Here is a 25,783-nt window from a genome sequence, read left to right on the forward strand (position 1 = left end):
TGCAGCCTGTGCTTTGGTAACACCTTTTTGTTTGTCCTTCTGTCCCTGTCCCCCCCCCCCCCCCGCCCTCACCCTACCGCAGGAGCTAGAAGTCATCTTGGAGCGGCGCGCGGTCGTGGATGGCCTTGACTGACGGCGGCTGGTGCCTGCCGAAGCGCTTTGGGGCGACGGCTGTGGACGCCGGCGACTCCCGAGCCTTTCCAGCGCGGGAGCCTTCCACGCCGCCATCCCCCATCTCCTCCTCTCCCTCCTCCTGCTGCTCCCGGGGTGGGGAGCGCGGCCCCGGCGGCGCCAGCAACTGCAGGACGCCGCAGCTCGACACGGAGGCGGCAGCAGCGGGGCCCCCGACCCGCTCGCTGCTGCTCGGCCCCTACGCCTCGCATCCCTTCGGGCCCCCCCACGGACCTTCGGCGCCCGGGGTCGCGGGCCCTGGCAGCGCCCTGTCGAGTTGGGAGGACCTGCTGCTCTTCACTGACCTCGACCAGGCCGCGACCGCCAGCAAACTGCTGTGGTCCAGCCGCGGCGCCAAGCTGAGCCCCTTCGCCCCCGAGCAGCCGGAGGAGATGTACCAGACCCTCGCCGCGCTCTCCAGCCAGGGGCCGGCCGCCTACGACGGCGCGCCCGGCGGCTTCGTGCACTCGGCGGCCGCCGCGGCAGCAGCCGCGGCCGCGGCCAGCTCCCCGGTCTATGTGCCCACCACCCGCGTGGGCTCCATGCTGCCCGGCCTGCCGTACCTGCAGGGAGCGGGCAGCGGACCCGCCAACCACGCGGGCGCAGCGGGCGCGCACCCGGGCTGGCCGCAGGCCTCGGCCGACAGCCCCCCGTATGGCAGCGGAGGCGGCGCGGCGGGCGGCGGGGCCGCGGGGCCTGGCAGCGCCGGCTCGGCCGCGGCGCACGTCTCGGCGCGCTTTCCCTACTCGCCCAGCCCGCCGATGGCCAACGGCGCAGCGCGGGAGCCGGGGGGCTACGCCGCGGCCGCGGGCGGAGGCGCGGGCGGCGTGAGCGGAGCCGGGGGCGGCAGCCTGGCGGCCATGGGCGGCCGCGAGCACCAGTACAGCTCTCTGTCAGCCGCGCGGCCCCTGAACGGGACGTATCACCACCATCACCACCACCACCCCAGCCCCTACTCACCCTACGTGGGTGCGCCACTGACGCCCGCCTGGCCCGCCGGACCCTTTGAGACCCCGGTGCTGCACAGCTTGCAGAGCCGGGCCGGAGCGCCGCTGCCGGTGCCGCGGGGCCCCAGCGCAGGTAAGGGTGATGCCGCAGCGTTAGGGTGGGACAAGAGGCTTGGGGAGCGGCTGCTTGGGCCTAGTTTTTAGGGCTTTCCTGTCTGGGTGACCAGTGGTCACGCTGACCCCGGGCAGGATTTGCAAACTTGTGGCAGAGTCTGGTGGCTTTGATGTGGTGCTTCTGTTTGTACAGATGAGACCTAGCTCATGTATGTATGTATGTATGTATATATGTATGTATGTATGTATCACACACGTACACACACACCTCAGTGTCTTGGAGAATTTCGAGGGACTTGTTGGATGGTGGATAAGCAGGGCAATCAGAAAATGTAATCGGGGAGGAAAAAGGAGGCCTGACCTCGAGTGAGCTGGGGTGGCAGACCCCAGTTTGCTTGAGTGGAAAAGCAGGGGTTAGTTAGTTTAGGAGAATGTGGGGCACTTGATTTAACCGCTACTCAGATACAGAAGCCATTTCACCAGCTTAACTCCTCAAAGGTGAAAAATTGTGTGTGTTTTCCTCGAGAGTAGTTAAAAGGGTTTCACAGTGGGAAAAGACCCAAGGACCTAGCTGGATCCTCCCTTGCCTTCAGCCAGAGAGGGAAGGAGCAGACCCTGCACTGCTCAGTCTCCTGCCTCTCTGGTGAGAAAGAGGGACAGACCCTTACTGGAGACATTGGCTGGAGAGGGAAGCTGGGCTGTTGGGGGTGGCAGGGTGAGGCTGGCCTGGGGCTTGCTGCCTCCGCCCTCCCCTGCTAGGCTGGCACTCGGGGTTCCCAGGGTCCCACACCTATCCTTCCTCCAGAGTTCAGCCCACCAATTTTTAGGTTTCTGGTTCCATTCCTACTATCATTCTAGTGTCTGAGGCGATTTAGATAGAACTTTGAAAACAGAATTGTCAAAATACCTGGACGTATCTGAGCTTGAAAAGTGTCTTATTCTACTCAACTAAAGGAGGGTGTGAATTGTTGTCTGCCTGGACAAAGGCGCTTTGGCTTCTTTTCTCTGCTGCAGCGTTCTGGCTCCTTGGTGCTTTCATCAGTCTCTTTTAATGTGTTTGGTAACCTGACAGATTCCTGGAAAAAGGTTCCCCCCCCCTGTTTTTGAGGAGAAACTGTGGCAAAATTGCAAAGAGGAAGGAGGCACATTGATCGAAGTTCTCCTAGCTGGTGCTCCTGCACCCCGGATCTGGGCTTTTCCTGGGACAGCAAGTGTTTTAGGGGACCTTATTGGTTAGGATAAAGTGAAGCATTGTGAACCCTGTCTTCAGAAAACCCACTGGAAATACTAGTGGCGTGAAAGTGAAGGATCTAACTTGAATAGCTCTGTCTTAGTAACATTGGGATGTGGCAAGAGGCTTTTGGTGGTGAGCCCTTCCTCTCTTACTCTACTGCTTCTAAGAGTTTGGTCACAAAATCCCATCTTTCTTCCCCTGCCAAGCTGCCCCCAGAGACCTTCTTTACTGTCAGTGTGAAGCATGGGGGTGGTGTCCTGTTGCCACTTGAGAACAGAGCACTGTCACCCTTCCTGTTGCATAGGGACCTGTGTCTGGCTCCCAGGAGCAGAGATGGAGGAATGAGGCATCTTCAAAGACTGGGAGGGGTGGTGGTCAGTGTGTGATGCTTTCACAGTCAGGAATCCTGCAGGGAGTCAGAAAGGTATTCGAGTTGGATAGGATAGGGGCAGCTGCAGTTGGAGCCAGACCTTGCTGCTCTGACTGCTTAACACAACTTAACTTGAGCTCCGTATTCCTTATATGTGAGAAATATGAGACAGAAATGGTCCAAAATACATTATTGGAGCCTTCAGATGTTTAAAATAACTGGTTCTCTATGGAAAACTCTTTAAGAGTAGTAGGGTGTAATTGCAGAGAAGATATAAATTTATTTTTATTTTAATTTATCCTTTCACTAACCTGTTCATTTTCTGAGTGGGTCACTGCAAAGTGAGAAGAATCTGTAGATCCAGACTATGTTAAATCAAAATGGGGATGGTTTGGGAAGAAGTCTTTTATTTGAAGAAGGCATGGGGGAGGCGAGTGACCCTAACTTTGCTTGTCCTCACAGGTGTTCTCATGCTAGAGACCTCCACTCCAGCTCCCCTCCTCCCAGATTTCCTACCTAGTGTCCCCACTTAGCCACTTTGATTTTCTTTTTTAAAAACCTTTTTTGGAGGCACATTTTGTTTGATCAAACTGCAGGGCTAAACCTGAACACTGAGCTTTTTCAACATGCACTGTGGAGGCCTTTGGGAATGCGTTCTGTATACCTCTCCGTGGTTTTGGTGGGAATGGGGGTGAAGGAGGTCCTCACAGCCCTCAGTCCTGGGGTCCAGTCCTCTCCTAAGCTTTTGCTGAACTGTGTTCATTGTCTGGGTCCTGGGATACAGTCACTGGCTATGCCCTTCCCTCCTGAGTCTATTCGTTCCCCCCCCCCCTCTGTTAGGAGAAAGAAGATGGGCAGGGGAAACTGGTGAATGAGCTTTCAGCACAGATTTTGTATAACTTTTATTAAAAACAGGATTTTTCTTATTTTAGGATCATAGCTTGCTGGGTGAGTGGTAGGAAGAGGTGTAGGGAGGGAATGGGGGGCATGCATTTTATTTGACTAAAAGTAAGCTAATTGTAAATTTCACTTATCCAAAGTGGACTTAGTTTTGTCTTTAGGTTTTCAGATGACTGAAGAGATTTACCTGGAGCGTTCACACTTTCTTTTCCTGGGAGTCTTATTGTTCCGAGCCAAAGGGAAGGAGGCCAGGCGTAGTAGGGCTTGGTTCTCCAGGGAATGCCCCACTACTCTGTGGAGAAGGGGCTCTGATAGGTAACATTTTAAAGTCAACAACAAAGACAAATACCTTGTTTAACTTCAGTGTCCTTGAAGTCCTGAGTATTTTACTGATTACCGTAGTCAATAGTGGCTTTTAGGGCAGAGAAGAATAAATCTTTGTGATGTGTTGTAAGTTGCAGTATCCCCATGACAACTTTGAACTCAGGTTATGTAGGGTGGTAGTTTTCTTTTAAACTTATTTCTTGAGGAGGAAGGAGATTTGTTGTCTAGGGCAAATAGTATTAATGAAATTAGAGTTTTCATGACAAAATCACATTTAAACGTCTTTACAACTGTTGATGGTAGATACAAGCTGTTAACTGCTAGGGAATGAGATGGGATAGAAAAGGCTCATTAGCACACCGAGTCTTCAAATAAAACTCAAAAAGTGCAATGTTTATTCATTTTAAAAATTGATTCAGAAATAACCCTTAAAGCATTGGGACATTTATGATCCCTAAAATATAAAGACCTAAATTGAAATTTGTGTATTAAAAATGCTAAATAAAGTAATAAGTGCCTATCATTTAAGAGAATATTTTTAATTTAAGGGGAAGTAATGTTATACCATTGATACTTAAGATTTTTTTTATTAGCACCATTAGGTTAGTTGTGAACTCTAAAAACTAATCAAATAGCAAAGTGACAAACATAATTGAGATTGCATAAATGGAAATTGTATTGTAGGAAAATGTGAGACATTTTTATGCAGACAGATTAGCACTGTCTTGTAATTTTCTGAGTCAAAGTATCAGCGGTCTGTAGAGTTTTTGCATGATAGAATCAATTAGACTTACTTTGAAATCAGATTATTTTAGTGTTTGGTCCTTGTGGTGTGAAAATAAGCCATTTTATCTTCGTGCTTATTAATGTTAATGTCTTTTATTTCCCTGAGGAAAACTGATTACTTTTCTAATTAATTGACATCAGTGCCCAAGAACAGTATTTCTAGTTTCCCTTGTGAGTTTTATTGGGGCAAAAAGAAGTGTGTCAGATACAGAAAGTACTTTTTAAAATTATTTGAGATAAAAAATAAATACGGCAGCCTAGCCTCCCGGTGTCCCGGGATATTTATGGGTTGGAGCCCGGGTCAATAATCGGTGTTGATATGGTGTGTCTTGCTTGGGTTTGGCAAGTGGCATACTGTAATTATGATGGATTTTAGTTTGTGAAAAGCTTGGGAACAGCCGGAAAGGAGGGGTCAGGGGACCCAAACCGGCCTCCTCACAGCCCATCTCAACTCAGGACCTCGGAGACGGAAACTAATGGTTTTCAGCCTCAGTTTCCAACACTGCTCCGACTGTGTGGGTGTTTTTAGGGTGCAGAAGAACTCGAGAAATCTATCGTGGCTAGATCGATAGCGACCACAGGGGCTGCCGGTTTCTATCTGGCGGCTGAGCAGGAAGGTCCGCCGGGAAGGGCTTGGGCGGGGGCGTCGGGCAGCGCGGCGCAGCCCTGGGTCTGGGGGTTGTGCGTCTTCGGGGGACGCTGCGGGGCTGGGCGGGCGGGCTGGCGTGTCCTCCCTCGGTCTCACTCGGCCTCGTGTCCCCGCTCTCCCCGCAGACCTGCTGGAGGACCTGCCCGAAAGTCGCGAGTGCGTGAACTGCGGCTCCATCCAGACGCCGCTGTGGCGGCGAGACGGCACCGGCCACTACCTGTGCAACGCCTGCGGCCTCTACAGCAAGATGAACGGGCTCAGCAGGCCCCTCATCAAGCCTCAGAAGCGCGTGGTGAGTGCGAGCGCCGCCCGCCCCTGGGGCCTGGCTCCCGGCCGCGCTTCTCCTGCGGGACCCGCGGCGCTCCCTCCCGGCCCGGCCCACTCCTGGCTCGCCTGGGGGGCACCTTGAGCTGCAGCCGGGGGCCACCTCGGTGAGCCCTGAGCGCTGGGACCGAGCTGCAGCGTTCCTTTCGTGGCCTTTTCAAGCCCCCACCCGCCGGTGCCGGGTGGAGGTTATCCCGAAACTAGTGTCCGGGGAGCGGAGACCGCCTTTCCGCATAATTACCCGTGGGGAATAAAGTCCCTAAATAAAAAGGAGGGAGGGAAAAAGGATGGTGTACAGTGTTACCATTTTTTTTTTAAAAAGTACGTAATGTATACATATATTTTGATGTGCTTCTAAATGCACGGAAATAATTTTGGAAGAAACACAAGAAATTAGTAATGGTGGTAACTTAGGGGAGAAAGTCGGGTATACCCACCCTGGTGAGCTGAAGGAAGAATATTTGTTAGCTATATTAGATCTCAAGGGTTCTCATCATTGAAAACCGTGCTCATCCATAACATCCAGCTCCCCTAAATAGAGTATGACAAGTTCACTCTGCCTTTGTCCTCCCAGAACCATTCTGGTTCTTTTTATTTTGTCCCTTCTTTCCTCTGGATCCCTTCTATCCCTTCTCCTCCAAGTCAGATAGATTTTAGCCCCAAATTCCTCAGTCTTTTTTGGATTGTCCTTGAGTCTGGTGAAGATTGTTCACTCTAACCTTTTGTTATTTAGATTTCTGATCGTTCAGAGAATTACATGGAACTTGACAAAAAATGTAGTCTGTGTAATTCCAAAATTGAGGATTTTGCCAATTAGAACACTGTGCTTGAAAGTGTGGGATTAATCTCATTGTCATTGTTATGGGTGTTTTGGAAGGAGGGTATTTACTGCAGCAGTGATTGGAGAAAATAAAGCTTCCCCAAGCCCCATTGTAAGGTTAACATGTTTAGTCAAGCATTTATATTCTAATGCCTGTTAAAATAAAATATTTTATAGTTAGATGCCAGACATCTTAAGTATCTAAGTAATTTATTTAATTGTTATACTGTAATTAGCAGGAACAAATGCTACACATGTTGTTTGTGTTAAATAGATTAGAGTGAAATTGCATCACAATGTAAGTCTGACACCTTAAAGAGAAGCAATTAGTTTTATGGTTGTTTTGTTTTTAATGCGTTTAAAATAAAGTGGCCAGGGTTAATTAATGAGTGTATGTGCCTTAAACTTGTCACACCTCCTACAGCTTAAAATTTTCTTTAAAGAGCATCTTTAAACTTCAGTGCCTGACTTCCTATGGATTTCATTTTTCTCACCATGCATCTTCTTGACAAAGAAAAAGTAGAGATAAAAAAATGTTCCCAGGAAGTTCCTTGTTTTTATGTATTGGCCAATGTCTGCGGCATAAAACTGTTTTCTTCTTCTTTTTTTTAATATTACTGAACTGAGAATTAGCTGAGAATTAGCTGAACTGAGAATTAGCTGAGCTCGGACAGGTAACATTTTCTCGGAGATTGGATGAAAAACTACAGGTTCCAGTTGCATTATAAATTCGATCTAGTAACATCTGTAGTTAGATGTGCCATTTGTTTTGTGCATTTACCAGTACAAATAACCAGAAGAAAAGGTTTTAACATCTTTGAATCAATTAGTTTTCCTCCTGTATGGCAGGTGTCTTGGCAGTAACCAAGGTCAGTCAATGTGCTTTGTAAATGGGTTATAAATGATACCAATTGAAGGGTGTGTCTATCAATTAGTTCTCCTTGTAGGCTTCTTATTTATGGTTTTGATGGATCTAGCTTAGTTCTCAGAAGGAGAATGTTGAACCCATGTTTGTTTAGCCAGCAGTATAGAACCAATCACTGTGAATTTGAACTTGTAATACATTGCAAAATAAGAGATTTATGGTGTAACTTGAATTCCTTGTCAGTGATGAATATAACTGAGTTCACTTGTTACAAGGAACTTTTATAACCATTCACCTTCATTTCACATGTTTATGAGCACTGGCTTCACTTATGATCTGCAGTTGACAGTCATAAAGTTCTTTGTTATAATGGCAAATTCTGATAACATGTTTGCTTCACATTGGCTCCAAATTCCACTGGAAACTGTCATAAATTACTTATTTGTAAAATGAACCTTCCTAGGTTACTGATTTTATATTTATGAAGAGAAAGAGGTGTGCTCTTATATTTTCTTTAACCATAAAAAAGGGGGAAAGATGCCCTGGTGTGTTAAGATTTTATATTTCCATTATTTTAGCAAAACAATTTCCCAAATAGTCTGTCAGCCAGGTGTATTCATTTCAGCCAGAAGTCTACTTGATTCTTAGCAGTAACTTAGAAATGTTATAATGCTGGGATGTATAACAGTGCCTCTGTATTTATAACTTGTTTGTAAAAGAGTAATCTTAGAGTACAGTATAGCAAGCAAAATACTGCAAGATATTAATTATAAATGCAGCATTCAACTTTATCTTTTTAAATCTGCAACTATTTAATACATGTTCAATTTATATTTTTGTTGTTGGTTCTTTACATCTTATTGAATTTATTGGCATAGCTAACTTTTCCAACTCTGTAACCTTTAACTTGCTTCAGTCTGTAGATTACCCCTCTAGCTCTCCTTTTACTGAAGTCGTAGCACATTTACTTGCCTATCTTGGTAATTTTAGAACCTTAGATTTTGCCATTCTGGAGGGGAATTTATATTAGCTTAAATCCTCTCTCTTTGTAAAAATAATTTACATGTCATGGGCATAAAGGAAACATGGAAATTAGAGTAACAGTGGGAGGCAGTTGGCCTTTTCGTATAACCCTTGTATGAACAAAAGTTTTGTGTTATACTGACCAGTAAATGAAATAGATTATCACTGTTTGTAAGATGATGCCAGCATTAAGACAACGCTGAACATGGCCGATCCTTTGTAACATGGACAGTACTAAAATTCAGGCAGCACGTGATAGTGGTACTTAGGGAAGGTATTAAAATATATATTTTTATTTTTAACAAAATTTGGTGCCTTTTCCAAGATTCATTTCTAATAATATGTATAGGTCCTTCTAAGATTTCTGGTGTATTCCTCTATACATATCTCAGATTATTACTGATTATCTCCAGTTTCAAGTGAAATGGAGACTGCTCAAAGACACTTAATTAAGTACATTGGCAGGCCATTTGTGATTGCATTTCATGACTCTTGTATCTCAGACTTCTGACAACAGTGAGTGGAGTTATTGGCTAATCTATAATCTATAGACTGGAGCAAACAAACATGTAGGGGATTGAGCACAGTGTGCAAAATGAAGTTACTTGGTCCAGAAGGTCAACCTAATTACATTTCAAATTTTTTCTTTATGGGTGCTTTTATTTATAGTAACCAGGTACATACTTGGTGATGACAGAGACGTAATGTTGATGTATGTAGCATATATGTAAGTAATTTGTATCTGTACACTTGCTTTCCAGCCTTCCTCCCGGCGGCTTGGATTGTCCTGTGCCAACTGTCACACCACAACCACCACTTTGTGGCGCAGAAATGCCGAGGGTGAACCAGTGTGCAATGCTTGTGGACTCTACATGAAACTCCATGGGGTGCGCCACATACTCCACTCATTTGTGTCTCGTTTGTACATTGTTTCTGTTTTAAAAAGTCAACACAGGAGAGGGGATAGAAATTAAAAGTCTAATTTTCTTTATGCATGTTACTTAACCTAGGATGCTATTAATTATAATATAAATTGTTATCATATATCCCACTAAGAAATGAACAGTGCTGACAGTTTAATAAACTGTGATACACATCCATTGCAAGACATCCAAGTTTTAAAAATATTAATATGTAGAAAAATGTGCTCTTTGGTTTTGATAACTTGGTAATAACCCCCTTTTAAAAAACACAAAAATTCCATGCAACTAAGTAGGAATACACAAATAATTTGTCTTAAAAAATTTTGAGTTCAATCAAATACATTGATACGTGTCTAGAAAGGAGTAATTATACCTGATAGCTATAGAGAGCCTATATTTCATTTTAAGAACATCACATAACACCTTAATGACCTCAGTTTTATAAAGGAAGATAACCCTGGATATGTAGAAGGAAGAGAATATACGATCCCTTTAAAATAAAAAAGTTTATACTCATTGGTTTTACTCTATAATTAAAGTTGATTAAAGCAACACATTATGTTGAAGGAATGAATTCCCTGGCAAATCACTACACTTTAGGGAAGGAGTCTATGCATTTGCTCAGGAAAGTATAGTCTTTTTGTACTTGAAATTTATTGAATGTATATAAAAATTGGATTGAAATGTATGCAAATTATTTGAAAACAGGGCTTTTGGTATTGATGATTGGATCTTAAAATTTGTTTTTTCTTTAATAAAATATTTATTGTACTTATAGCCTATGTAAAACATTTTTTTAGGTCCCTCGACCTCTTGCAATGAAAAAGGAGGGAATTCAAACCAGGAAACGAAAACCTAAGAACATAAATAAGTCAAAGGCTTGCTCTGGTAAGTGGTAAAATCTTTTTGATTGTAAAGTTTTGACAACCTTGACTGTAGAGGACATTTATATTTATAAGGTTAATTTTGAATGTTGCAGGTAATAGCAATAATTCTGTTCCTATGACTCCAACTTCCACCTCTTCTAATTCAGATGATTGCAGCAAAAATACTTCCCCTACAACACAACCTACAGCCTCAGGGGTAAGTGTTAAAGCAGTAGATTCTACGCTAGAGAGTTGCTCTCTACTATATTATCTCAAATTTTATCTTATCTGGTAGTGCAATAATCTAAACCAACAGTTCAGTTTAGTGAGCTGATCTCTAAGAATAGTTTTTAGGGGAAATTACATTTAAATGTAAACAAAATGACAAACTTAAGTACTTTATAAACCTCTTAATTAAGATATCATTTTTATGGTTAAATTAATCCACCTGAAAGCAAGAAGTTTTGTGGTTTGAAGTGGAAATGAAATATATATTTGTATTTTTAATGTAAATCAAAAAGGCTTCCAGCTCAGTGGTCTAAGGTATCTGGGTGCCCATGACATTTAAATTACTTTAGCTTATCATACCAACTTCAGCTGCTTTTTTCTTTGTCTTCTTTTCTTCTTTATCTTTTTCCCAAAGCAAAGCTCATCCTAAGTGTCACGTGTTTCTGTATTCCCTGACCTTCCTTCACCCAGCTGTCCTGTAGCGAGGAGGCCTCACTTCTCTAAGTGCATGTTAATTGTACCCAGGCTTGCTTCAGCCCTGTGATAAACCTCCGAGCAATTTGGTTTGGGAGCATTTCGTGCCCCTGGACTTGGGATGCCAGGGTATTGGGGAAGATCACATAATTAGTCTGTAAAGCCATGACTGGAAATCAGTTTTCCTTAAGAGCATTTTTCTTAACCTTAGTGCTTCCTTAGTTTACCTGGAATGCTCTTTTAAAATGACCAGGCCTCACCCTCCAAGTGAGATGCGGGGCGGGGCCGAGGCATGGCTGATGCTAAGACAGGTTTAGGAGGAAGCATCAGGGTTAAAATCCCTTTTTAGTTAGTAATAGTTTTCTACATTTGGTTTTGCCCTATTTGGGGTACTTTAAAATACTACAGATTCCTGGGCCCCACCCTGGATTTTCTGAGTCAGTTCCTGGGGGTGGGGCTCAGAAATGTGTGTTTTTGAACCAGCGCTGCAGGTGAAAAAGAAATTACTGCCCTCAAGGTGTCTTCCTTGGTTTGGGAACCAGAGTTGGTTTCTGTTGCATTTTTACTGACTTAAACAAATAAAAATGTAACATTAAACATAAATGGTGCTTAATTGTATTTGGTATTTCTTTTTGTCCTCCAACCCAAATTCAGTTGGGCTTTTATTTAATGAAGCAAGAAGTTCAGAGTTTCACAGGGGTAAAGTTTTTCAGTTTTTGTTTGTTGCAAACACTTGTTAAAGAATGTTTCTTTTTAAAGGTGTATACTTTTTATGGTAGGGTTAGATGAAGCTTTAAGACTCTAAAGTGGTAAATAGACAGTTCTTTGTGGGGAATTGAAAGATCAAAATTATTTTTAGATTTTTTTTATTATGCCCTAAATTCTCAGAAGCAATTTGATGCTTACATAGGAAAACAATGTTCTGGTCTTGTAAAACATTGGGAGCTGTCAGGTTTTTTGCTCCATGTCTGGTGTCTGTCTCTCTGAGCTAAAATGACAATTGCTGCCAAAAACTTGCTTTTGTTGCTAATACATTTTGGTTGAGGTGTGGCAAAATCCAAGTTTGAATGATAAATGACATCAAATAGAGATTTTTGCCCAAGAATGGGTTTTGGGAACTAGGAAGCATAGTGGGTGAGGTCTGTTTTGCTCTCCTGGTTTTGTGATGTAAACTTTCAGAGTTGGCTATTTATAAGCCTAATCAGTTACCTGCAGGGAAGGAACATAAAATGGCTGTAACGTGGTCCTGCCTTTGCTTGATTGGACGAGGGACCTCTCCTGCAGCGGGTGCCTTGACTGTTTTGGTGTCCACGTGTCCCTGTATCTCTTACCTTAGACCTAGCAAGCCTGAGGCAGTTAAGCAGCCAGTGCACTTCAGAGGGAATCTTAGTCCTCAGCCAGGAGGCAAAGCAACAAGGATTTCAGAACCTGGGGGAGTTTGAGTATAGTTCCAGACAAGGACTTTTGCTTTGAGCTCCCTTCCATCCCATATTCCGGCAGCCTCCACGCAAACCAGCTAAGTGAGCTGCAAACTAAGGGCAGCTGTCATAGTCCAGGCATCCAGCCACAGAAATGTTTCCTGACAACTTTCCCCAGGGCAGGGGTGGGGCTTGCCCTCCCTCCTTCTAACTCCCTCCAGGGACCCACTCCTGACCTTGGCTGGAGGCTGAGTTTGTGCTTGCCCATTTTCCTCCTACGGTGAGCCTATCAAGAATGTCTCCACCAGTTGGTTGCCTTGGGCTTCTGTCCCTTTCAAGAATAGTGTAGCCCCACTCTGTCTGGTGAATCCTCTCACCAACCCCCCACACCTCTTGCCTGTACCCCAATCTTAAAAAAAAAAAAAAAAGAACAGTGTAGCATAATCCCCTTCAGCAACATCCATGTTGCTGCAGATGGAGCAACACTTTTCAGGCTTCCCTGGATAGACTGAGCTTTGTATGTGTGGCCAGCATGACAGCTGAGGTGTGTGAAGACCACCGTGAGGGAGTTATCTGTGAGCAGCTGGCAGAAGCATTTATGAAAGGTCACTGAATTGACCAAGATGTGTCTTTTTCCCGTTTTGGTCATGGTGTGTGATGTTGGAGAGCAACTGTTGTTGGGACTACTGCTTTATAGGCTTTCGTGAAGTGCTGCAGGTGAAGAAAATGTTAAATCCACATAGAAGGGTCATAGCTGGTGTTTAGACAGTGAATGTGTTCCACCCCACCGTGGTTGGCTCAATGTTCCAGCTTCCTATTGTGATGATGGGTCCATCCCATTGATCTCCAGTGGCCCCTACAACTGATATGGTGAAAATTAGTATTAGAGGGATGTCCTAGCTTAATCATGGCAACCAAGTTAAAAAAACAAAGGGCAATTTAAAACAGGAACTGGGGGGCCACTTTCTTCCATTCAGAGATGGCTGTGATTGTCTGCTTGTCTGCCTTTCCTTAATGAGTGTGAGTTACAGCAAGGAAGTAGAAAGCTGTTACAGAGGTCCCTATCAAACTTGACATCATATTAATGCCCCCCCCCCAAATCAACTGTAGGAGATGACCCTCAGGCAGACTTCTTTCAAACCCTGATGTTTCTGCCCTGCCCTTCATGTGTGCATGTTGTTGTGAGGGCACCTGGTCTCCATCGTGGCCTGACTGGAGCTGAGTGTTCTGTAGGGAGGCTTCTTACTGGTCTGGCACTGTAATCAGGGCTCCAGGCCGGGTTCCCCCTATCCTGGCCTCAGCAGGATCAGATCTGTGGGTAGGATTCCTAGCACAGGCTTTGCCTTTCAACATTTTTTGCAGAACAAGCATCATAAGTGCCATGAAAGTCATTTCTGTGATGACCATAGCCTGATTTCTTTGGTGTTTTTTCATGTCTTAACTTTATGTACTTGTTGCTAATTTGTGTTTTCCCTAGATCTCTCGGTAAAAAGGAAACATACCATTTGATGGCGCGCTTATGTCTCGATTTCTTTTCATTGTGCTTGTGTGGTGTGCACCAATAAGAGGTAGAGGGAGGGCAATTTGTTTCCTGTATGAAATCAGGAAAATCTGCTACCATGTAGCCCAGTATTAAAAAGTCTATCTCATTCCTTTGGAATTCTTGGTACTTATTAAGAAATGTGTGAAATTTCTGATAAACTATTGATTAATTTTTGTGACTTTTTTACTTGATGATAAACTTAACCAAAATAGTCTTTCATTTTGACTAAAATTTTCTTATAAATGCAGATTTACTGAAAAATGTGTATTTAATCAAAATAGACGTTAGATTTTCTCTGGTATTCACATCCTCTGGATTTTAAGATTAATTAAATCTTTATTGAATTTCATTTATTGACTGAATTGTTTTATAGATTTGTTACTATTACTGAGGAGGAAAATGTGGTAACATGTTCTGTTTTAGCAATAGATTTGATAGTCTATAAATATTCTCATTTCTCTTACACTTGTATCTAAAAATTGTGAAATTGGATACTCTATCATATAATACATACGTATGTATTACATATCATATATAAACATATGCTAAACTTAAAAAAAAAGATTTATTTATTTATGCATACAAAAACTGGGAAATACACTGCTGAGGGGAGCAGTGGGCAGACAGGAGAGGTCTGCTGCGCCATGTGGTTTAGCTCCCTGGCCAGCCTGGGATGGAACTCGTGCTGCAGTGGCGGTGAGAGCCTCATAGTCCTGTGTTTAACGCCTACACTTCCAGGGAGGCCCCTATATATACTAACTTTTAAGCTTGGTTACCAAATTTGTAGATTAAAAACTACTTCCTTTGTGATGGGGGGATTAATTTGGGGATGAAGTTATTAAGCAAATTATTATTGCTTATTAGGTGATAAGATAATGTATCTGACTAGTCCTTGCTTTTTTTACTGGTTGTTGTTACAGTAAGCATTTTTTATGGGATCCCTATACCATTTTGTAAATCAAGGCCTCTGACCTCATTGTTCATAACTTGGTGTTAGGTATGTGTGTGTGGGGCAAATATAGACAGACCTTACTGTTCGTTAGATTGGGAGGTGTTTTGAATGAGTGACAAAGTATAGTTGGAGTTGAAAGGAGGGAGGGAGCAGTGAATTCTGACCGTAACATTGGAAATGAGAGGGATGTTTGAATGAGTTGTGTAGGATTTTTGCAAGGGAAATGTTGGAATAGAGATAGCTAGGAAGAACAGCACAGGTGTCTCTTATAGTTAAGGAATTATTGTTTTAGGAGTTGGGTGTGGCTGGAGTAAAGGGTATAGAAGCCAAAGGCAGAATAAGAGTCTAGTCAAATAGGTGAAATTAGATATTTCAAATCACTATCAAGTCAGTCTTATTAAGAAGGGTCCAAATTTCATTCATTTCTAAATGATGTGCTTTAGTTAATGCCACTAACCCCATTGTAGTGGCAAGTGTATTTCTGTGTGTATACTGGAGTCAACCAAAACATTCTTAATTGAAAATATTTTGATAGTTGATATAAACAAATGGTCCTACTTTTTACAAGCTGGGTTTCCCCTCACAATTAGTAAGGAACTGGCAATGTGTGTGAACCTCACAGCTTCCATTGTAGGCCTGTACTTTAGTTTTTTTTGGTTTCTTAGAAAGATGGTTTGGGGTGGCTGTTGCCTGGTCTTTCTGAATGAAATCATATCAGGCATGGTATATTAGTGATAGGAAGTGTTTCGTGACCTTTGTGGTTCATTTTGGGTGACAGATGACCTCCACAAAGAGAGGCAAATGTCCCTAGATGAAGACGAGGACCACATTTCAGATGTGTCACTGGGTGACTGCTCAAGTTTCTCAGTATTAAATAGATGTCTTTATTTATTCTTACTGCCTTACTTATTCTTCTGGGATGCTGTGTGCCTAGCAAGAACTGTTCCCTTACTGTAGTCACTGCTTGGTAATAGCTTATTCAACACTGATGTCATGAGAAATACTTATCCTGAGCTGCGAGGTGCTAATCTTGTGTTTGAAGTGGTTTGAAAGAGTTAATACACATGCCTAAGTGCTTGATTTAGGGACAGGCAGTGATTTGGGGACTGACACATTAAGATATCAGAATGTCTTTGAGACTTTTTGAGGAAATATGCTTTGTACTTTTGTAAAGTACAAAATACCTCATGTATTTTAAATACATAAAAATAGACTATTTTTAGTATTAATATTTGCATTCTGTGGTGAAATGTAGAAAATGCACCTTTCGTTATTTAACTCACTTTTAGCATATGTATATACTCCACTGTGTTCTTTAAGTAATTGACTCACTTGGGATTTCCTATGGTATTGTGGTTCATCACAAAATATTATTAACTGTTCCTTATAATAACTAGATAGCTGACAGGAACATTCATGAAGGCCTCACACATAAAGTATGAACTATTTTCACTCAGGAATTTAACTATGAAGAGGGCCTCTTACTTGAGAGCCTGCCGTAGCAGGGACCAACCAATGTTGCCTAACTCTTAACTTGAATACACTACAGAGCCTCTAGAAGACTTGAGAACAGAGCATTAGTGGATTAGTCTGACATTTTATCATAATACTGCTTTTTTTGGTGAGACATTTTCTCCCACACTTTCTCATTTATAAGATAATGAATGTAAGAAGGGGGAAACTAACTTCTGTCGAGTAACCTTCATGTGCCAGGTGTTCATGAACATTTTCTCTTTTATCCCTAATTATTACTCTACATCTGAGGTGTTTTTAATTTAATTTTTCTTTGGGGGAGTGAGACTTAGAAGATAACAGTCTCAAGGTTATCAAATAAGAGGCAGGACTTGGATTTCGACATAGGTGCAGCAGCTGTGGAGCCAGTGTTGTTATCACTATAGTATACTAACTTAATATGTGATAGGAAATATTTTCAGAAATATTTTTAAGGAAATATGACAGGTTTTGATTAGTAACTTCAGCATCAAATATCATTTCAATGAAACAGATAGGAAAACAGCTTCAGAAATGTCATTTGCTAATGACCCAAATATGTAAGGCACTTTATATATAAAGTGCCTTAAATATTTATATAATATTATTATGTTTTATATCTGTTGTAATACACTAAAATGTATTTTAATACTAAGATTATGTTAGTTGTATAGTATAAAATAATAATAGGTAGTAGAATTTACTGTTGTTGATATACCTAATGTGATTATAAAAAACACTCAAAATATTAAATATGAATATTTAATAGCAAATAAATATCAAAACTTATAACACTGTGATTTAAATCCATATATACAAAGGGCTAAGTTAGTGGCAACATTTCAAAATGTTCGTGTCACTTCCAGTGAATTTTTAGGAAATTAAAAGAGCATTTCTTAATAGGCAAATGTCCATCCTCCTACCCCTAGAATTTATGGTTCAAGATATAGTTCAAATGAATTTTAAAAAGAGTTAAAAAGTCATTAATCTCTCACAGAATCTGTGAAAGAGAGCTGCAGTTAGGTATTATTATTGCCTCATTTATAAACCAGGATCCCAGTGACTCCATAAGGTCACAGAACAAGCCTGTGTTGAAGCCGGGACTGGAACCGATGTCTCCTGCCTCCCAGTCCAGGGCTCTTTCTGCTCCCCGGCAGTTGACCAATCGTCAGTTATTAATATCCCACTTGCCACTTGCTATGAGCCATGAACATAAATATTTTGTTGGCATTTTATCTTCATGCTCCCTGTGTGCCAGGCTCTCTTTCTTTTCTTCTTTCACAGCCCCTTCTAATAACTCACGTTCCTGCTGACCACATTGGCCTTCGCCATGAAAGTCACACGTCAGCCTGGCAGGGAGTGTTTAAGCATGTGGAGCTTGCATACTTTCATTTTGATCTCAAGGCCCTTCTAGACTTCCTTCCTTTGCGTGTGTGTTTCATGGGGAAAAGTAGTAGTTAGAATACGTTATATTATATTAACATCCAAAGCTTTGGATATTAAGTGTGTATATTAAGAATCAGTAAAATTGTTGCTCTTTAAGTAGTTTATAATATATATATCTACCCAATTTATCACAGGGCTGTGGTTTATTTAATAAGTGACTTATCACAATCTGAAGGCTGGAATACTGGAATACCTAGGTAAAGAATAAATGGGTCAGGTTATTTGCCTTTTCATATTGCCTATGGTTAAAAGACTTCCTCTCAGAACATAGCTTTTTTCCCTCCAGATTACTGATTTTTTGCAGTTTTTTCCCTGTCTCTATAAGAATATACACAATTGTCACAAAACATGAAATAATGTTACGGGAAAACATGGCCAAATTTAAGAAATCTGACTTAGAATGCTCTGAAATGTTATTGCTAAATGAATCTTTGAAGAAAATGAATTCCTTTACTGGAACAAAAGTAATTTATTATGTATTTCATGGGTGTCTGCCAAAAGAGTTGCTAGCAATATGAAGATCTAATGGATATGAATTAAATATAATCTGTTAGCTCTGTTCTTGTTTAGACCTACCTGTTAATGTTCTGAAATTTTAATAACTTTAAAAAGCATCTCCAGAGGCAGGTGCTCCCATATGTGATAACTCATAAGTCAGCTATCTATCACATCAGGCTCAGTACTTAGAGTTTGTGAGACTGAGTATAAAGAGGTTATTTCATGGATCTCAGATTTTAAGAAAGATGTGAACAAATGAACAACAGGTACTGATTTAGTGTTCTGTTGGAGTTGTATAAGTAAACAATTCCAAGTCAGTATCTGATGATGTTTAAATGATGGTTTACACGGTAGTTTTTAGCACGGTGTGGTTTCACCAGAATTGGGGGCTCATACTCCAAAATCAAGTCTGTATACTACAAAGCACAAATATGTTTAATTTAAAGCTCACAATACATTTAGCATTTGATTCATGGCAAAGCCTGAATATAGTCTGAAGTTTATTTTGGGGGTTCCTGGTTTAGCAGATGGAAGGAAACATTTAGGCAGTCCGGCAGCTTTGTGTGTGACTAGTGCGAGCTGCCAAGGTTTTGTGAAGCCTCTGTTTTCCTCCATCTAAAAAAGGGAAAAGTAATTCCTACCATCTGGTTCTTAGGAGTATTGTGTAGTAAGTTGGAGATGCCTGCAGACCTCTTTGAAGCTCAAGAAGAATAGCACTATTTAAATATGATCTTGGTAGTTAATAATGATGTGCTTTATTTGCATGGCATTTTTAAATCCCGGGACATTATGATTAAATCCTTGACTTTTCTAATGGGAGAAATGTAGCAATGTAGAGGTATTGTGTTAATAAAGTAACCATAATTTAAATATTTTATTTCTCTGATACCAACATTTTTTCAATCCTTGTGAAAACTTAGTATTCATAATACTTTCTTGCAATTACTGCTTGATTCTTGGACCATGGTATGCTTTCTCTAATTGAGATGGTGAGATTAAATGCCCGTGCAACCTCCTAAAAAGTTGGGTTTTTAAAATTAAGATCATAACTCACAGATTTTAAATCTTGCCTTGGGATCCTTTGCCACTTAATTTGAAGACCAGAATAGTCATCAGTTTTGATTCATTTTACAAGATAAACTCTTTCTTTAGTTGAGGGACAAGCCCTTCCCACTGCAGTAACAACCCCAGGGTACTTTTAAACTTACAGCCATGCCTTTCTTCACTACAACATGCTTGCTGTTTGAGATGGTAAAACAATTTGCTCCCAGAACAGATTGTGTGGGTAGAATTGTTCTTCCCCCCTTGAAAGGGGCAGCATCTCTTGAGATGGATATAACCTGGCCTACCCAGTGGGAGTAATGGGGAGTCAGCTGGTGAGCTTCCTAGTAAGGAATTTATTCGTTAAATTACAAAAAATAGTGTTCTGCTGAAAACTGAGTTAGGTCATCAGTTCAGATGACTGCACTTCTCCCCTCTTGTGAGAGAAGGCGCCCTTGATCTCTTGCTTTATTGAGCTGTTAGGGGCGAATTGGAGGGTTTTGTTGTGATTGATGTTCGCATGTTCTGGTAGAGATGGAACCTGTGTGCATGTGTATCTTCCATATGTCACCTCCTAACTATTATGGAATCACTTTTGTGGCTGGTACTGTTACCCTCATGCAAGCTGAAATGAGCATGGCTTTTTAGAGTGGACATTAAGATTTATCTGAGTTTCTTCTTTGTTGGAACACACACATAGTTTTAAAATTTTTCTGCCAAGGAAGACTGCTTTAAAGCACTATGAGAGTCTAACTAACCTACAGGTTACAAAAGCAGATCAGAGTGCTTTGACAGTGAGGGATGCCTGGTGTCCTCTCACACAAGAAAAAAAATGAACCGCCAACTTAACTGTAGGAAGGACCGATCAGAGGCCGTGGAAGCTGACCATCTTGATTCCAGCTAAGCAGACAGCATGAGCATCGTTAAAGTCTTTTCTTCTGGAATGAGACCACAGTTGCCCTCACTCTGCCTCAGCTGCAGTGTTCTGCTACTTCAGATCGAGGCTGCATTAAGAGAGATTACAATGTGGAGCAAGGAGGGACATTGTTTGTGAGCCACCCTCTGCTGGGCAGTGACTATATGTATTAATCACATCAGAAAACCTTGCCTTTTCAGAAAATAAGTGTCTTCTTTCCATGTCCCAGTCTGCAACAGGTGTCCCTGAAGTCGTTTATTCCTTTCAGAGCTCCGCTCTGCCCAGGCTCCCGCCACCCAGCCTGGTCTGCTTTCAGTGCTGAGCCCAGGCTGGGTCTGCGGCTGATAACACATTCTTTTAACAGGAAGTGCCTCCATTTTCAGTTGTCTGTGGGAGGGTGGAGGGCAGATAAGCCCTGAATGGAAACACAGAACAGATTTCTGCTCCACCCTCATATTGCACTTTGATCAGAGAAAGAGTCGGGACCTCTGCCTGCCTGAGGAGGAAAGATGGTTCAGTCGTGGGGACGCCAGTGCACTTTCCTCTCATTTTGTTTAGGAATACTTGTTAGTTTAGGTTAGTGAAGTGCCTGCTTTTGCTGAGTTGATGTCTGGTCTGAACTAAAGGGCTTCAAGGATATAGCTAGATGAGGGAAAACATGATTAACTTACTGAAATTTTTATTCGTGTGTGTGTGTGTGTGTGTGTGTGTGCACGCGCACGCGTACTCGGTCCAGGGTCACAGTAGGTTTTTTCTGATTTTTCTCCCCCACATTGAACTGATTTTTGATAAGCGGTTTTTGAATGTCACCAATGAGGGTGACTTAAGATCAACAATAAAACGAAAAACCAGATTTCCTAAGGAGAGTCATGTCAGTTCTCAACTCTCACAGTAGAATACCAGTTTCCAAAACTCAGGTTAGTGAACCCATGTAGTGTGTTTGGTGTTTTAACTAATGTGGAACCGTGTTTCACATGTGCATGACTGGCTAGGCTCCCACCTATGTCAGGTGGCATGGAGATACTTTGGGGATACCTGGGGACTCTTTCTGATCCTCCCTTCTCTCTGCTGTGCCTCCACTCTGAAAACTCCCTATTTTTTCATGCTACTTTATGATGCTGTCCAGGCCAGCTCCTCCCCCAGGGCTTATGTCTTATGTTTCTGGTGCTAGAGTCTTTTCCCCAAAGTTAGACTGCACTGCACCTTTGAAATTAAAAAAGAAAGGTATAGATGACTATGGGTTGATTCTCTGTCCCGCATTCCCTCCTGAATTCTCTCAAAATATTTTGCATGTGCATGGCTAAGCTGTCATGATGCCATAGTTAGAATTTATATCTTTTTGTTTTTCATTTAACAATGCATTATGGGATTTTTTCCATTTTGCTACGTGAGCTTGTTATTTTTAATAATTGCGAAATAGTTCATTGAGCGGATATGCCTTGCTTTTTCAAGCCATCCACATATCATTAGACATTAGATTATTTCCATGGTTTCCACTATTACAAGTAACCCTGCAATGACTGTCTTCCCATGTGGAGCCTTTTTTCCTTCCTTTGAATTCTTTCCTTATGGTATATTTCTAGAAGTGAAATTACAGAGCTAAGGAGGGTGTCAGTTTTTTGGTGGCTCTGCTAACTGCATTCTAAGTTATGTACCAGAATGTGGACTGCTTCCCACTTGGACATAAATGTGAGGGTCCTGGGGTCATTACAATTTCATCATTATGTGTCATCATGGGATTTTTAATCGCTCTCTTTTTAAGGTACAGTCATCTTACAAAAAAGCTGTGTATTGCAGTATTTTGTGTTCAAATATTGTATTTGAAAATGACATTCTGAAACAGTGTGTAAAGTACTTGTCCTATTTTCTAACAGATGAATAATAGGGCTTTTGATTTCAAATGAGCTGATAATTTTGCAGGAGCCCATCACTTATGTGAATTAGTGTTGCCTGCCTTTGGAATAGGACTCTCAGACTGCCATACACCATAGTAACATTGCCTAAATAAAGAAGGCAATAGGTATTTTAGTGGTAGCTTTTGGGATCTATTGTTCAAGTATAAGAATAATTCTCAAGGTATTGGGATTTTTTGAATGTGGCTTACATGAACAAGGATCAGTGATCCTCTTAACATCTTACAGAGGCACCTTGCTTTCTCTTTTCGAAGAGCTGTCGTAACAATTAAAATAAGGTCATCGCTGAGGTGATTTTCATTTTGTTCTGTTCCCTCTCCTGTTCCCATCCAGAGATGATGGTGGCCCGAGTACCTAACCTGGGCTGAAGGTTGAAATTGGGAAGATTAAATTAAGCCCATATTCCTTAACAACAGTAATAAAATATTAATGGAAGCAGTATATACTTGTCATCTTTAATGCTGCCAGCACCGGTATAAGGGCTTTAACAATAACTGATTCAATTCTTGCAACAGCCTTATGACTTAGTTGCACTTCACTTTGTGGAATGTTTAACATGGCAAAGCATCATGCTGACAGTTTTATAAACATTATCTCATTTAATTTGCACAAGCACATATGAGGTAGGCAAGATGCAGGCCAGTTACCCCGGAGGAGGCTCAGGGAGGAGACCACACTCAGGAGGTGGCTGCGCCAGCCAGTACTTGGAAGCCTAAGCTGCGCCCCACCATGCAGACAGTCTGAGGCCCTTTCGCAGGCATCCTTTCCCCTCTGCAATTCCTTTTCTCACCATTCCCTTCAGCCCCTTGTGTCATTCACTCATCATTCATAGTAGACAGTCAAGCAGCTTACTTTCTAGTCTGTTTCCTGACTCTGAGGAGGCCTAGGAGCTTCTGCAAGGCAGCAATTTCTTTGGGGCTCATATCGTAGTGCCTCACAGGTACCTGTTGGTGCTTCTTTTTGCTGACTTGTGAAAGTGGTACTTGAAAATCATAGTTTTTTTTTTTTTTTTGTCAGACAGTATGCGCTCAGCTATTTCAACAATTTCACACGAATCTATTTTAAAACTTTAGACATTTTAGTGACTGAAATTTTCTTTTTTTATACATACATAGCCCTCAGTGTATATTTTTAAGTGTGTGTTGTTAATTTATTTTTAAAATTTTTAATTTAATTAGTTTTTTGAAAGAGTTATTTTTTATTATTTATGTACACAAGAGCTGGGGTGTAGGCCAGGAATGTCGGGGATGAAAGAATTAACCAGAGACAGAATGGGGAGCAGAACAGACAAATTGACTGAAATACATTGCTGAGGGGGAATCACCAGGTGAGACATGATAGGTCTGCTGCACCATGTGGGTAGCTCCCTGTCCAGGGATGGAACTTGTGTTACTGTGGCAGCCGATAGCTTCATAGTGCTGAGACTTAACCCCTTGCACCACCAGGGAGGCCCCAAGTTGTGTTGTTTCAATAAAAGTTTGTGTTGGGGTTGCTTTTTGCTAGGAAAGAAAAGTATTGCATGCCTGTGGGGGGCCTGGACTTGGCCTGTCCAGTTGGGAGGAAGTTGGGATGGGCAAGGCAGGAATTCATGTGCTCAGACCCCCTGGAGTCTTGCTTCCCAGATTTACCAGGTTACTGCGAGGATTAGAGAAAACCAGAACTTGGCCTAGCGGAAGAGCAGGATCACATTTACTTCCAGTCCCACAAGGGGTCCCTCAGAGGCTCTGTGACTCTTCTATTCAGTTTACCCTGTTTCTGGGCTGTAATATCAACTGTAACATCAACTCAGCCGCACAAATGGATAGTTAAGGATTTAATGGGGTTGTGTATATAAAAAGGGGAAGTTTTGAAATGTACAAAATGTTCTACCTATGTCAAAAAAACAAGTGTCTAGAAATTTGTGGAAAAGTACCCTGAAAGCTAGGAAGAAATAATGGGCTTCTGAGTTTTTAGAAGGAAAAGCATGATTTAAAACACATGATTATTCTGTTTTGATTCTACTAAAATAAAATGTTTCATATTCAGCCTCTCATTTTGATAGGAGAAGAAAGGAATGAAATAGAACAAGGTGACCTGTTTGCCGTGATCATGACAGATATAGGGTGTGGGCATTTTCTTTATAATGCCATCTGCTTCAAACATTCTCTGTTCTTGGAAAGAATTAGGTGAAGTAGATAAGGTCTGTGTATGCATGGGTTAATTTTCCATGAAGTCAGTGCTCAAAAATTTCGTTTATCAGGGGCTTCCCTGGTGGCGCAGCAGTTGAGCGCTGGGTTGCGAAGCTGCCCGCAGCCGCCGGTTCAATCCCTGGCTGCTCCCCTGCCACTGGAGGAGGGTCCCACATGGCGCGCAGACCTCTCCTGCCGCCCGCTGCTCCCCTCAGCAGTGTACTTCGGTTCTTCTGCCTGCTCTGCTCTCCCCTCTGGCTCTGGTGAATTCTCTCACCCTCCCGCGCTTCTGACTGTACCCAGTGCTTGTATAAATAAATAAATAAATCTTAAAATTTTTTTTTTTTCATTTATCAGACCATGCTGAACTGTGTAGCCTTCCTTTTTAAGCTTTGCCATGGCTGCTAAGCCTCGAGGTGCTGGGGTGTGTGTGTGTGTGTGTGTGTGTGTATCCACGCTGCTCTGTACTTTTTTTTTTTAAATGATTAGATTGGTGGGCATCATTATCATGTTTATGTGCATGGTATGGTTTATTTCACGGTCAGATCTGAGAGTTTGGCACTTCTTTTTCTTTTACAAATAAGCTCCCTCCGGTTCCCCTTTCTTACCTTTGTCTGGCTGCATCTTGCGAGCTGGTTACTTCCATGAGTTCTCAAGTTAACCGGAGAATGTTTCTGCCTGGGTCAGCTCAGTGGCACCACACACACAGTGAGCTGCTCTCCCAGGGTTCACTGGCTGTCTCCTTTGTCCCCATGTGCTTACCTAGCAAGAGTGTGCCCCCTGACAAACTTATCGTAACTCTCTCTCCCCTTCTCTCTGACCCCTCTTTGGCCAGGCGGGTGCCTCGGTGATGTCTGGTGCTGGAGAGAGCACTAATCCTGACAACAGCGAGCTCAAGTACTCAGGTCAAGATGGGCTGTACATAGGCGTCAGCCTGGCCTCTCCGGCTGAAGTCACATCCTCGGTGAGACAGGATTCCTGGTGCGCTCTCGCCCTGGCCTGAGCCACGTGGGTGGAGCAGAGGGCGCTTGCAGGGCCCCACTGGACCAGACCCCTGCTGACTTTTGTTTTGTCAAGCAGTCCACACTGATTGATGCAAGTATGCTGACAGAACATGCCTCTGACGCGTGATTTCCGTGCCTTTACTTTGAAGAAGATGTGTTTCCCAAGAGGTTCGCTCTGCCTTACTACCCAAGCCCCATCTCTGAAGAGAGACAGAAGACAGGTCTTCCTGGGAAGGGCCGGTGCAGTCACAGCGTTCAACCTGGCCACCGCCAGCCATCCTGCTCCAGGGACTGCCAGGGATTGATGTTTGCTGTGCCACTTCCAGAGACCGGGACTAGGACCGGGGCCTTGCCTGCTAAGGGATATTGAGAGCG

The 25,783-nt window shown here is 42.5% G+C and overlaps 1 protein-coding gene across 1 annotated transcript; it reads left to right on the plus strand.

Annotated features, from left to right (window-relative positions):
• Window positions 1-119: 119 nt before the first annotated feature.
• Window positions 120-25,407, plus strand: GATA6 (GATA binding protein 6; the record flags this gene model as incomplete). The annotated part of the gene is made up of 6 exons (XM_084252100.1): window positions 120-1,251; window positions 5,621-5,787; window positions 9,289-9,414; window positions 10,251-10,338; window positions 10,430-10,533; window positions 25,240-25,407. 6 exons carry the CDS (start codon window positions 120-122, stop codon window positions 25,405-25,407), a joined length of 1,785 nt encoding a protein of 594 aa, XP_084108226.1.
• Between the last annotated feature and the right edge of the window lie 376 nt (window positions 25,408-25,783).

Source organism: Talpa europaea, assembly GCF_964194135.1.
Source record: "Talpa europaea genome assembly, chromosome: 13".
Lineage (NCBI taxonomy): Eukaryota > Metazoa > Chordata > Mammalia > Eulipotyphla > Talpidae > Talpa > Talpa europaea.